The 12,843-nt window shown below is 49.5% G+C and overlaps 1 protein-coding gene across 1 annotated transcript in view; it reads right to left on the reverse strand.

The window, feature by feature from the left end:
- Positions 1 to 12,843, reverse strand: part of SUSD1 (sushi domain containing 1) — a 144,871-nt gene that overhangs the window by 32,995 nt on the left and 99,033 nt on the right. The window contains exons 9-10 of the mRNA XM_056117123.1: positions 12,252 to 12,343; positions 10,729 to 10,915 (exon numbers count right to left, since the gene is read on the reverse strand). Coding sequence (XP_055973098.1) covers positions 10,729 to 10,915; positions 12,252 to 12,343 — 279 coding nt within the window. The remainder of the gene's footprint in view (positions 1 to 10,728; positions 10,916 to 12,251; positions 12,344 to 12,843) is intronic.

Consider the following 12,843-nt stretch of genomic DNA (forward strand, 5'->3'; position numbering starts at 1 on the left):
TGCTGTGTCTCCAGCCCCCAAGTCCACTTTGGCAACACTGAGCCCACAAGCATAAGAACCCCGGGGAAGGTGCCCTTCGCTTAATGACAGGTACTGAGAAGTGGGGCCATAATTAAGCCACAGAGGTCGTGAGGATGCCACAGACACCAGCCACTAGCTGCCTCGTCTGTAGAAGAGGAGCAGAGACGGGCCAGAGGAATAGTATGGGGGCTAAGGCAACCAGTCAGCAAGTGAGGCTCAGAGCCCCAAACACACACACAAGCACACACGCACACACAACACACACACATGCATGCACGCATAAACACACACATGAATGTACACATACACACACATGCACGCACACATCAACACACACACGAATGCACACATAAATACACACACATTCACACACACACACATGCACGCACACACAAACACACACACACACACAGCCACACCAAGCCAAGGCGGGGATTAATGAGTAAGACGAGAGAGAGCTTGGGATACACTAAGTGTATGTTACTGGTTCTTAAAATAGCCTGAAACTCACGAGCAACGCCCAAGGAGTGCCAAGCACTACGCTAGGCGCCGGGTGTCTCAGCAGCTCCGGGTGACGTCAGCTCGGCTTTCTCGGTGGCTCAGACAGGTGAAGTCACACCAGGGGCAGGTGGAGTCAGGTGTGTGACCGGGGTTCACACCCAGCACTGTCACTGGTACTGCCATGACACCCGGCTAGGGTAACACGTTCGCTGACAATCTCAGCTTTTTTTTCTTTTTGGACACCCAGAGGGACAAATTCCTGCTGTGCCACCCCCGGCCTGTGCTTGTAAGGAACAGGGTAGGGGGGGTCTGAGGGAGCCACAGGCCAAGGAGATTCCATCATCAGGAGGCAGCAAAGCAATGCAGCGAAGCAGAAATGCTCATTCGGGAAGGTCCTCCGAGCTCTCTGATCCAACAAATTCCCCTGTAGCTGGGCTCCTGTCTCTGAGCCATCCTCTAGACACAGACACGGGGTGCTAAACACACACACACACATACACACACACACACACACACACACACAATTCCCCCAGGGAGCTGTGGGGCAGGGCCAGCGGGCCATGTCAGAGTGGAGTTTCGAGGCCTTTGTTGGAGAGAGCTGCTCTGAACCCCAGGGACCAGACGGTGGAAACAGGCCCTGCACCCCTCAGGAGGCCAGTGGGGAGAAGGGTCTTGGCCAGATCCTGACCTAACCCATCACTCTTTCAAAGTCCATCACTGTATCGACAATGGGGCAGGTGGGGGGGCGGGGCGGGCAGAGAAAGAAGACCATGAAAGAGGAAAGTGCTTCCAGCCCAGCCCCACAGCGAAGGAAAAACTCCCAATTAGGAAACAGCTTTGGTGGTGGCAGTGATAATTAATCCAAATTTAAAAAGGAGGGGAGGGCTGCCCCAATCACATTAAAGCTCTTTCAAATGTGCTGTGTCCACCCTGTCCAACGCCCACGTGCCCGAAGAAACCGAGAGGACATGCTTCCCGCTCTCCGACAGCTCACGGGCTAGCAGAAGAGGGAGTTTCATAAACAGACCGAGCTGTGACAGAACAGGGCACCGTGGGGGTGCCGGGGAAGAATGCTGGCAAGAATTGGGGGTGTGCAGGGGTGAGGAGGGGAGCCCATTGCAGGCAGGGAGAGAATGAAGGCAGCGCAGGCTCCATGGGGGAGGGCCAGGCAGTCCAGTGAGAGGCGTGGGCATGGTCAGACGCCAGGGCCAGGAAAGAATGGGAATTAGGGCATCTTCTTTGTCTTCTTGCAGGGCCATGTCTAGGGTGGGCTCGCTGGATGCAGGGACCCTACCCACACCTCCAGCATGCAGAGCATGCACTCAGCCCCCTAAACTTTCTCTCTGGATGGAGAATTACACCATTCAACAAGGTATTTATGATATGGTAAACTAGGTGTCTGGTCAGAGGTCTACCTTCTATGCGGCCGGACACTGGGCTGGATAAAGGGCGATTTACCAGGTCCAGGCTGTCCAAAATTGAGGCTGTGCCCCAGTCTGCCCAGAAGATGGCTCCAGGCCTGCAGCAGGGCTAAGTTGGGGGTGGGGGCGAGGGAATCATCCTAGGCACTGCACAAAGGCCTGAGCAAGTGAGGGTTAAGAGGACCAAGAAGATAGGCTGGTGAAGAGACAGGAGAAAGTGAAGAGACAGGAGGAAGGAACGTGGGCACCAAGCTCTGAGAAGCACATCCAGAGGCGGCTCCCTGCCGGGTGAGGGGGTGTCTCCTGACAGGCAGGCAGAAGGCCGGCACACACAGGTGGGGTGCTCAGAGAAGCTGGGGTGCTCTGAGTTGAACATCAGGAGAGGGCACAGGCATTAAGAGGGGCGCAGGGAGGGGGCACATCTGAAGAGAGACCAGGAGCCAGAGCGATAGTACAGTGGGTTGGGCGTTTGCCTTGCACACGGACGACCCAGGTTCGATCCCTGGCATCTCATATTGTCCTCCAAGCACCGCAAGGAGTAACCCCTGAGCATAGCTGGTGTGACCCAAAAAGGAAAAAAAAAGACAGAGAGAGGCATGGAGGAGAGAGGATGGGGGAAGCCCCGCTGCTTTCATTCAACAGTGCTAAACCTCGAATTAGGTGCTGGAGAGATGAATCCGTGGATAGGACACTTGCCTTGCATGTGGCTGGCCCAGGTTTAATCCCCAGCACTGTATGTAGTCCCCTGAGCCCCGCCAGAAGTGATCCCTGAGTGTGGGGCCAAAGGAAAGCCCTGCACATTGCCCACTGTGCCTCTCCCCAGTTCCCCCCCCCCCCAAAAAAAAAGTAAACCTTGAATTTCTTCCAAAGTCGCCTGGACATGGTCATAAAGGTTATGTGTTCCCTAAACTTGTGGGACTTGCCAGGGACCCCAGGAGCTCCCCTGCACCGGCCCTTGCTTCCAATCCTGGCCTCCCCCAAGTGACCAGAAGCTCGGCCCTGTGTTTCCATGGAAACCCAGAAAGAGCTTCCACGCCTGGCGCAGGACAAGAGGGTGATGGAAAGTCCAGAGCATAAGGCAGTGCAGGGAAGGGGAGGGGCCGCTTTGGGTCTGACCCTCACGCCCCCGCAAACATCCCCTTTGTTTTGGTGTTTTGCCCATGCTGCTGCGGGCAAGTTGGTGGCTTTCCTCCCACATTTCCTGTTTTCAGCTCAAAGGGAGGCTCACACCAGGGGCCCCTGTAGATGGCTCCTCGCCTTGCACTTCTCAGCCACCAGCAACCCCAGCCCCCCTGCCCTCTTGGCTGGCCATGAGAGGTTCCTCCTCTCACCCTTGGGTGCCACGGAGAAGCGGGCCCTGCAACCTTCCTCCTGCCCCAGGGATCCCCCATCTGGCCCCTGCTTAGAGGTCATCCTCCCCTTCTTCGTTCAGCCATCCTCTCTCTCCCCACTGGAGAAGCCCACCCTTTGCTAGGTTGGTTCTCAGCTGCATTCTCATCACATTTTCTGGGGTGCTGGGTGCTGCTCCCCCACACTGAGAGACCGGCTCTCTCTTCCCTTCGCTCCTCCCCTGGTCCTGACTGCTGGGGCAACAGGCAGAGTGAGACCCTCACTCCAGCCCGGGTGTCACACAACCACCCTCTTTTGCTAACGGTTATGGAAAGCTTTGAGAAATCAGGAGGAAAGCGATGAAGAAAGCTCTGTCCTATAAATTATTAAATGCACTGAAAAGTTACAGTGAGTGAAATCAAGGTATAATAAGCGCGGGACAGGCAAAGCTACGGAAAAAAAAACTTAGGAAAGAGGCCCAAATAAATGAGAATATGAATGAATAATTTTCATATTTTACATATAAAAGTCGACAGCAAATTGGCTATCATTTGGGGGGGAGGGGGCTTATCATACAGATGCAGCCTCATGCCATATACTAAAACAAATGCCGGTAGCTCTAAGTTTTAAAGCAATTTTTAAAATTATTTGGCAGTGAACCCAGGACCTTACCTACGCAAGCCAAGTGCTCTAATGCAGAGATGTAACCCTAGTTCCTAAAATGGGTCTTAATGACAACAAAAAAAACTCCCAATGCAACTGAGGAGCTTCTGATCACTCCATTGCCTGAGGTCACCAGGAAAGAAAACTTTTAAAAATTAATGGCCATACACTTGGGATGGGACATGTGTGCTGATAGTACACAATAGACCGAATGTGATGGCCACTTAATACCTGTACTGCAAACCACAACACCCAAAAGGAGAGAGAGAGAGTAAAAGGGAATGTGCCTGCCACAGAAATGGTGGTGGAGAATGGGCACTGGTGGAGGGATGGTTACTCGGTCATTGTGTGACTAAAACATAAGCATGAACATTTGTAGCTGTACCTCATGGTGAGTCATTAAAAAAACAAACAAAAAAAATTAAGGGCCATAAAGAGAGTGTCATGGGACTAAAGTGCTTGCCCTACTTGTGCCTGACCCTAGTTTGATCCTGAAGCACCAGCACCCTCGTAAGCCGACAGTAGCCTCCAAACATTACCAGGTGTGGTCCAAGCCCCCCTCCCAAATCAAATGAGATGAAAATTCCCAAGATATGAGGACAGGGAGAGAGGGGAAATTTCCCATGTAAGTTCCAGGCCTTGCTCCTCAGGCCTGTAGGGAAAGGGAGGGCTTCCTCGACCCCCTTTCTTCACTGTTGCCCCACAGAATCTCCTTGTTGGGCAGGGCAAGTAATCTTCTCTGTTCCAGTGTGCCCCCCTCTCTTTATCTCTCTCTCTTTCTCTCTCTCTCCACTCTTTTTTTTAATGTGACTCTTTTTTTTAACTTAATCACCGTGAGATACTATTACAAAGCTTTCATGTTTGAGTTTCAGTCATACAATGATGAAACACCCATCCCTCCACCAGTGACATTCTCCACCACCAATGTCCACAGTATCCCTCCCCTTTCCAACCCTCCTCCTGCCTCTATGGCAGACAATTTCCCTCATACTCTCTCCCTACTTTGGGGCATTATGGTTTGCAATATAGATACTGAGAGGCTCTCACATTTGGTCCTTTACTTTCAGCACATATCTCCTTTGGACACTCTTTGACTGGACTAGAAACAGCCAATGGGTGTCAGCTCCTCTGGCACTAAGGTCAAGGGTGTTGGGCTACTTCACCCCAACCCTAAGGGAATGAGTGGTGGCCGATCGGGGGCCTTGGAGCATCCCAGGAGGTGCCTCCACCCACACTACTGTCCGCTGCACCTGCTCTCCCCTGGGCCCTGGAACACGTGTCCCTGTCCACCAGGCGGGAAGGCCAGCTCTCCGCTGAGGTCAGCTGCTTATTTCGAGTCACACTTTCATTCCGCTTCCACCACTCAGATTCCGTTTAATGGAAGACACTCAGAAGGGAAATTCCCACTCATTTTCTTCCCGGAAATCCAGTGGGCTGCCTTTCCCAGATCCAAGTCCCTTGCTTAACTTTTTCTGGTGAAACTCAGAGTCTATGTGAGTTTTACCAGAAAAGTTTTACCGACATAAGCACACGACTAGGCTAGGAGTTCTGGCTCTCCTAGCCCTGTTCCTTCTCCCCTGCCCCCCCCACCTCTGTAAAAGTGCGTTGGGGAAGGGTTTTGTTTTGTTTATTCTCTCATAAGATCTCAACAACTTTCGCACATGGTTTAGCCTTACAAATTCTTTCAAGTAGGGTAGAGCTGAAACGACGCAGTCTCGGTCTCCATAAACTTTAAAGCCACCTTAGGCTTCTCAACCAGCTCACACGAATCGAGAGTGTCCCCTGGTGGCCAGCTGCACAGACACAGGCAGCTTGATACACCAGGCCTGTGATCTATCTACTGCAAGAGGTAGAAATGAATCTCTCATCAGATGAAACTCTCGCAACACAAATCAGAGAAAATTTGAACTGCTGATTTGAATCGGAAATGCAAGCCACCCGAATGTGACAAGGACCAAAAAGCATGAGACTGAACAGTGACTCATTTTACCAGGAAGAAATACTCAAGTTGGGCTTCCCTTTTCAGCCCAAACTTGGGTCTAAGTAATTTGATCTAAAGCCTTTCCGAATTTTCCAGGAATTGCCTCAAAATCACACACAGGCCTTTTGGAGTTCTGGTCCCTGAATTCATTCATGACAAAAAAAAGATTTCTGTGCTGTACTCCATGCTATCACCATCCTTACTTGTTGGGGATTCAATGTAGAATACACAGACAAAAATCTCTGTCTTTGGGAGGTGGGTGCAGAGCAATAATACAGTGCGTAGGGCACTTGCCTTCCATGCGGCAGGTCCAGGTTCAATCCCCAGCACTCTATATGGTCCCCTGAGCTCCTGCCAGGAGTGATCCCTGAGTGCAGGGCCAGGTATAAAGCCAGAGTACTGCCAGGTGTGGCAACAAAACAAACACACAGAAAAAAGTCTTCAAGAAACCCCTATTCTAGGACAACAAGGAGCTAAACAAGTCAACTTGAACAATGAAATCTCAGTAGACAAGTTCTCTGAAGAAACAGAAGCCTGTGAAGTGGACAGAGCGTGAGGGGCTAGCAGAGAAGGGCAGGTTGTTTTTGAAATGATGGGCAGGAAAGACTGCAAAGTGACAGCATCTGTGCAGAGAGTTGAAGGACGGTATGATCAGGAGGCCACCCTAGGAGCGTGTCCCAGGAAGAGAAAGCAGAGGAGGGGCAGGTGGAGGCAAGAACAAGTCTGACCTGTCCGAACCCTAACACCCAGGCCAGGGAGGCAAGTGGCACTTGGAACGGGAGAGAGCTGAAGTCAGTGAGGTAGGTGGGGTCAGATCACGGACTCCAGGATACAACCAGTGTTCTGCCGAATGCTGACAGCCACACTGGGCGCGTCTGAGCTTGGGATTTTGTTCTCTCGTGCACATGTCGGAGATCACTGGCTCCCAAGTGTGATGTGGAAAGCTAGTGGAGATTAAGACTGGGGAGGGCGTGAGGGCACCAACAGGAGATTGTGAAAACAGGAGACCGATGAGGAAGCGACTGCAGGGGTGTGAGCAAGGGGCCTCTGGCTTGGCTCGGGTTGCTAAGTGGGAAGATGAAGCGAGGGAAAAGTGATTGGACTCAGGAAACATGTTGGTAATAAGCCAACAAGTCTGGATGAAGGATCAGAAACTGGTCTGAAGAGACAGAATCACAAAAACTTCTCTTGTCCTGAACAGCTGGCAAATAAGAAAGGAATATCCAAGACATACTATGTGGAAGTAAATTTGAGGGTGAGGAAATAAGAAGTCATAAGCTCTACTAAATTCTTCACCTCTTCAATCATCAACAAGTCTGTTTAGGAAAGAGTCTGTAGCTCAGAGGCAGGGGAACTGGAACACATATTTAAGGGACCCTCAATAATACCCAACTGGGCTGGAGAGATAGCACAGTGGCTAGGTCACTTGTCTTGCACATGGGTTCAATCCCTGGCATCCCATTTGGTCCCTTGAGTACTACCAGGAGTGATTCCTGAGTGCAGAGCCAGGAGTAACCCTTAAGCACTGCTGGGAGTGCCCCCTGACCCCCCAAAATCTGTAACTACAAGACTAACCACACAGCATTAGAAGGGGCAGCTAAGGAAGAAAAAGGAGAAGGCAGCTGGTGGTGTTGGAAGGGCTTTGATAAAAGGACCTGGTGCTAAGGCCAGAGAGATAGTTCAGTGGGACGGCATGTGCCTTGCACATGGCTGACAGGGATTTCAAGTCCCGACATCCTACATAGTCCCCTGAACCTCTGAGCACAGAGCCAAGAACAAGTCCTGAGCACTTCTGGGTGTGACCCCAAAACAAAACAAAGAAACAAAAGTAGCTGGACCAACAGAGAAGACCGAGAAGGAGCAGTGAGCATGGCCAGAAAAACCCAAATCAAGAGAGAAGGTGTTCCAAAGATGGAAGGAGTACTGAACTCACGAGACAGCACCAGAAAAGAACAATTCCCCTGGTGGATTTGGCAAGGTGGAGGCCCAGTCAGCAAAGCAATGAGGACAGGTGACTGCATACTGGGAGCCCACTAGCTGCAGCAGAGACAGTGGGAAAGTGGAGGATACACTCCACCAGGCACTTCTCCCAAGGAGTTTTATGGGAAAGGGGTTGTGGGGAGAGTGGGTGCAAGGAGACTGTAGCTAGATGGGGTATAGAATCAAAGGAAATGTGTTTATTTGGGAGTTTTTTGTTTGTCTTTTAGAGTCACACCCAGCAATGTTCAGGGGTTACTTACTCCTGGCTCTGCACTCAGGAATTACTCCTGGGTGTGCTCGGGAGACCATATGGGATGCTGGGGATCAAACCCAGGTTGGTCCCATGCAAGGCAAATGCCCTCCCCATTATATTATCACTCTGGCCCCTGTTTGTTTTAAAAAAGAGGTATCACAACCTAGCTGAATGGATTATGAAGATGCAGTATATATACACAAAGGAATACCATGCCGCTGCAAGAAATGATGAAATCATGCAATTTGCTGCCATGTGGCTGGAATTGGAAGAGATGGTGTTGGGTGAAGTAAGTCAGAAGAATAAAGACAAGCATAGGATGATCTCACTTATTCTACATACTGGATTATGAAACGCGTAGTAAAAAGGATGTCTAGATCACCCTTGACCCCAGTGTTTAGAGAGAAGAAGAACAGAGAAGGAAAGACATTGAGGCGGGAAGAAGAGAACGGGGAGAAACAGGTAAACAGGCATCAGGGCTTCAGTTATACTGGTGATATGGGTGAAGGGCATAACCATGGATCCAAACACAGGCTCAACAATACTGAAAACAGGAGACCTAAGCTGCAACCCTGAAACTTTGTAATGTGCCTGTCAAGTTGACAGGCGGGGGTAGTGTGGGGGTAAAGGTGGGTGAGGGGGGGTACAGGAACACTGGCAGAGGGAAGTTGACACCGAGATTGGTTTTGAAATATGATACGCCTAAAACTCAACTATCAATAACTTTGTAAATCATAGTTCTTAAATTTTTTAAAAAAGAGGTATTACCACATTCTTGTTCAGGGTTGAGACTCATTCGATACTGGGAATGTCTGGGCGTGAAGGGAAGGGAAGGGATCCAACACATCCATGTGGGGCAGAGGGGAGGATCACCTTCGGAGATGCCAGATGGTTCCGCAGGCAGGAAGCAATCGGAGATTCAGGAGTGGGGAGTCCTTCCCTGATTACTTCTTATTTCTCAAGGAAGTAAGAAACAAGAACCTAATGCTCTGAGGATTAACTTGATGAGTCCTGTGGGGTGTTACCAATTTGAGAAAGTGAGAACAGGAGTGAAAAATGAATTTTCTAGGGGACTCCAGTGGGACCGTCACCTATTCTCCCTCATCGTAAAGACGAGCTTCCTAAAATGTGGGCTATGACCCACATAGAATCGGGAAACAAAATGTGGGGATGGCGATGTTTGAAGGGCTAGAGGAACAGCTCAATGGACAGAGCACAGGCTTTGCGTGGAGCAGATCCCGGTTTTATCCCCGAGCAGAGCAACAGTAGGGCCGAAACACCACTCAGTGGTGCCCCACCCCAAAAAACTGTCTTTGCAATTATCAGTGAACATTTTACTTGTGTGCCTATTTTTAATACATATAGACTTAAAATGCTTCTAGGCCATGTGGCAGTTTTGTGTACAAAAGGCTACTGAATAGAAAGTTTAAGAAACCCTGTACAGAGGGACCGCTATGACAATGACAGTAGAAAATGATCACTCTGGACAAAACCTGAGTGCTGAAAGGAGGTAAAGGGATATACCTGATAACCTTTCAGTACCTGCATTGCAAACCATAATGCCCAAAAGGAGAAAGGGGGAGGGAGGGAGAGAGAAAGAGAGAGAGAGAAATAGGGAGAAAGAGAGAGAGGGAGAGAGGGAGAGAGAGCGAGAGCGAGAGAGAGCGAGAGCGAGAGCGAGAGAGAGAGAGAGCGAGAGAGAGAGAGAGAGAAAGTGCCTCCTACAGAGGCAGGCGGGGGAGAAGGGCTGGAGGGAATCTGGAGAAACTTGTGGTGGGAAATGTACCCTAGTGAAGAAATGGGTGTTGGAACATGATATAACTGAAACCCAATCATGAACAACCTTGTAACTGTGTATCTCATTGTGATTCAATACAAAATATTTAAATAAATAAAAATTTTTTAATTAAAACCAATAAAAAATAATTTTCTTAAAAAGCTCTGGATAAACTGGCAAGAGAATAAAAAATGTGCTACTGAGAAAGAGTAACAGGAAAAATTCTTGTCAAGTATATAGTATTTCGAATATCCAGAAGAAATTTGACCAACTCATACAAACTGTCCAGATATAACCAGCCTTAATATTCTATTTCAAGTCTTTTTTTTTTCAGAAATAAGATATTGGGGGCCAGAGTTATAGTAGGACATTTGCCTTGCATGCAGCTGACCCGGGTTCGAACCCCAGCATCCCATATGGTACCCTGAGCACTGCCAGGAGTGATTCCTGAGTGCAGAGCCAGGAATAATCCCTGAGCATCACAGAGTGTGACCCAAAAAAGCCAAAAATATAAGAAAGAAAGAAAGAAAGAAAATATTGTAGTCACAGTTGCACGTTTCCAATTCCATGTCCTTCGCAGATGGACATGGACATTTTCTTCCCCTGCCTGGAGTCCTGCCAAGTCAGGAATCAAATCCAGAGTCTCACTCATGCAAGCTCATTCTGTATCACTGGGCCACATCCCTGCCCTTCTTCCTCCTTCCTCCACCACATCAGAAAGTTGCCGTGCTCCCTTGTATCCCAGCATGCCTACAGCTCGATGGTGACTTCATGGACCTAGAATCCACGGCTCAAGATTTACCTGTTATCGGGGTCGTCAGAGAGATGACCACAGGAAGTTTAGATGACAAAGCCTGGATGCTGACACTGTAGTTGGTACCCGGACGCAGAGTCAAACACACCTCGGGGGTCTGGCTGCTGGCGCTGATGTTGAAGATCATTTCCTGGGCAAATTCTTTCTGATACCATCTCTGACCCTGAACGTGGAACTGAAACACAGAAAGTTTGGTGGGTGAATTGTCCACGTTGGAAAGGCTCTCGGTGTCTGAATGCTTACCTCTTCCAAGGAGTTCTCTTGCTCTCAACTGAAAAGATCCTCCAAGAAGTGAAGCGCAGGGCCAGGAGAGAGCACGGCATGCCTCTCGAGCACCTGACCAGGGCTCCGTTCTCAGCATCACATGGTTCCCCAAGCCTGGCCCAGTACAGCCCTGCCAGGGTATCCCTGGTGCTGTAGAGTCTGAGCTGGCATTGCATCTTGGGACCCTTGTACTCAACCAACAGCCTGGTTGACTGAGAACCCCCAGCGGGTCCCAAGGCCCCTCTTGAGCACCACATAGTATGCCCTTCCCCCCAAAAGCAAAGTGTAACAGTAAAACAATACTAGTTATAATATTATAAACACTGTTGTCATGATTTATCAACATAATACAAGACATTTGCAAATTAAGATGCACATGAGGCCAAGGCCCCAAAGCTGGTGACTTTCTCTTCCTAGTTTCACATGGCCGATGCGTGTGTGACACACGAGACCTACTGACAAACCTGCAGGAGCAGGGCCAAAGGAGGACATCTTCCTAGAAAGAAAATGACATAACTAGACAGCAATTTCACCTCATTTAAAATTGGTGGTAGTCGTCCAAAGGACACTACTTTTTACACTTTTATAAAACTCTGTCCTGATTTTTAAATAAATTAAAGATCTCAATATATCCCACAGAAAATCCCTCCTCTTCCTGACTCCTCCAGACTCCCCATTGCCCCAGCCCACCTGCATGACCCGACTCCAATAACTGCACACATGCCTATCTGCATGGTGACACACGCACTTCTCTATGACGTCCCAGCACCTGGCCATCAGATACAATCTCTGTCCTATTGAATGTCCTGCAGGGGCAGTTCACCCCAAGCCTTGCCCTTCCTGACACCTGGCCCTGTTCAGCTGCTGGGATTCCCGTTCCTAGTCTAAGCCATGGGTTTCAGCCCAAGTCCACAAACCCTTGAAGGCTGCAGCCCACCACTCGCGGCGACACACTGGGCCCCAGCATAGAGGAACTCAAGAGCGACAATCACCGGGTCCTCTGCCTGGACACCCACCCTGTAGCCCACGGCAGGTATGCAGAGGATCTCTTGGCTTCCCCGCGGCCCCCAAGGCTGCTGTCTCCAAACGGGCAGCACAAAGGCCCGTTTCCGTTTCTTGATGCTACTGTCACACGCATTTTCCATTCCTAATGGCAGCTCAGTGAACAGACTTTGAGGCTTGCTGATATTCTTTAAATCCCCCACACAAAGCACATCTTGTCAAGGGTATGGCTGTGAGTGACTTACTAAATACATCTCCTGGAGACCAGCTGTCTTCCTATGTCTCCACCGCAGGCAGGTGTCATTGAATACTGAGATGTTGCTGATTGGCTGTTCGACTGCAGGAGAAAAGGAGGCAGAGACCAATGCATACTTTACTTAAAAATACAGCCTCTCATTAAACCATTATCTAAGGACAAGCAGCTACATAAGGATGATTTCACCAGCTTTCTCATTTCATTCCAAAGCAGTGGCAGTAGCTTAAAAGACATTACTTTTACGTTGTTATAAACTCAGTCCTTAAAAAAAATAAAAAACTCTGCAAAATATTCCATTAGAAAAATCACTCTTGATAGACATTTGTGGAATATCACTGTGACTGTCCTCCCGTTGTTCATCGATTTTCTTGAGCGGGCCCAGTAACGTCTCCATTGTGAGACTTTGTTGTTACTGTGTTTGGCATATCGAATACATCACAGGGAGCTTGCCAGGCTTTGCCATGCGGACGAGATACTCTCGGTAGCTTGCCGGGCTCTACAACAAGGGTGGAGGAATAGAACTCGGGGTGGCCATGTTGGCTGTGTGCAAGGTGAACACCCTACCTGCTGTGCTATCACTC

Source organism: Sorex fumeus, unplaced genomic scaffold (assembly GCF_029834395.1).
Source record: "Sorex fumeus unplaced genomic scaffold, SorFum_2.1 ptg000034l, whole genome shotgun sequence".
Lineage (NCBI taxonomy): Eukaryota > Metazoa > Chordata > Mammalia > Eulipotyphla > Soricidae > Sorex > Sorex fumeus.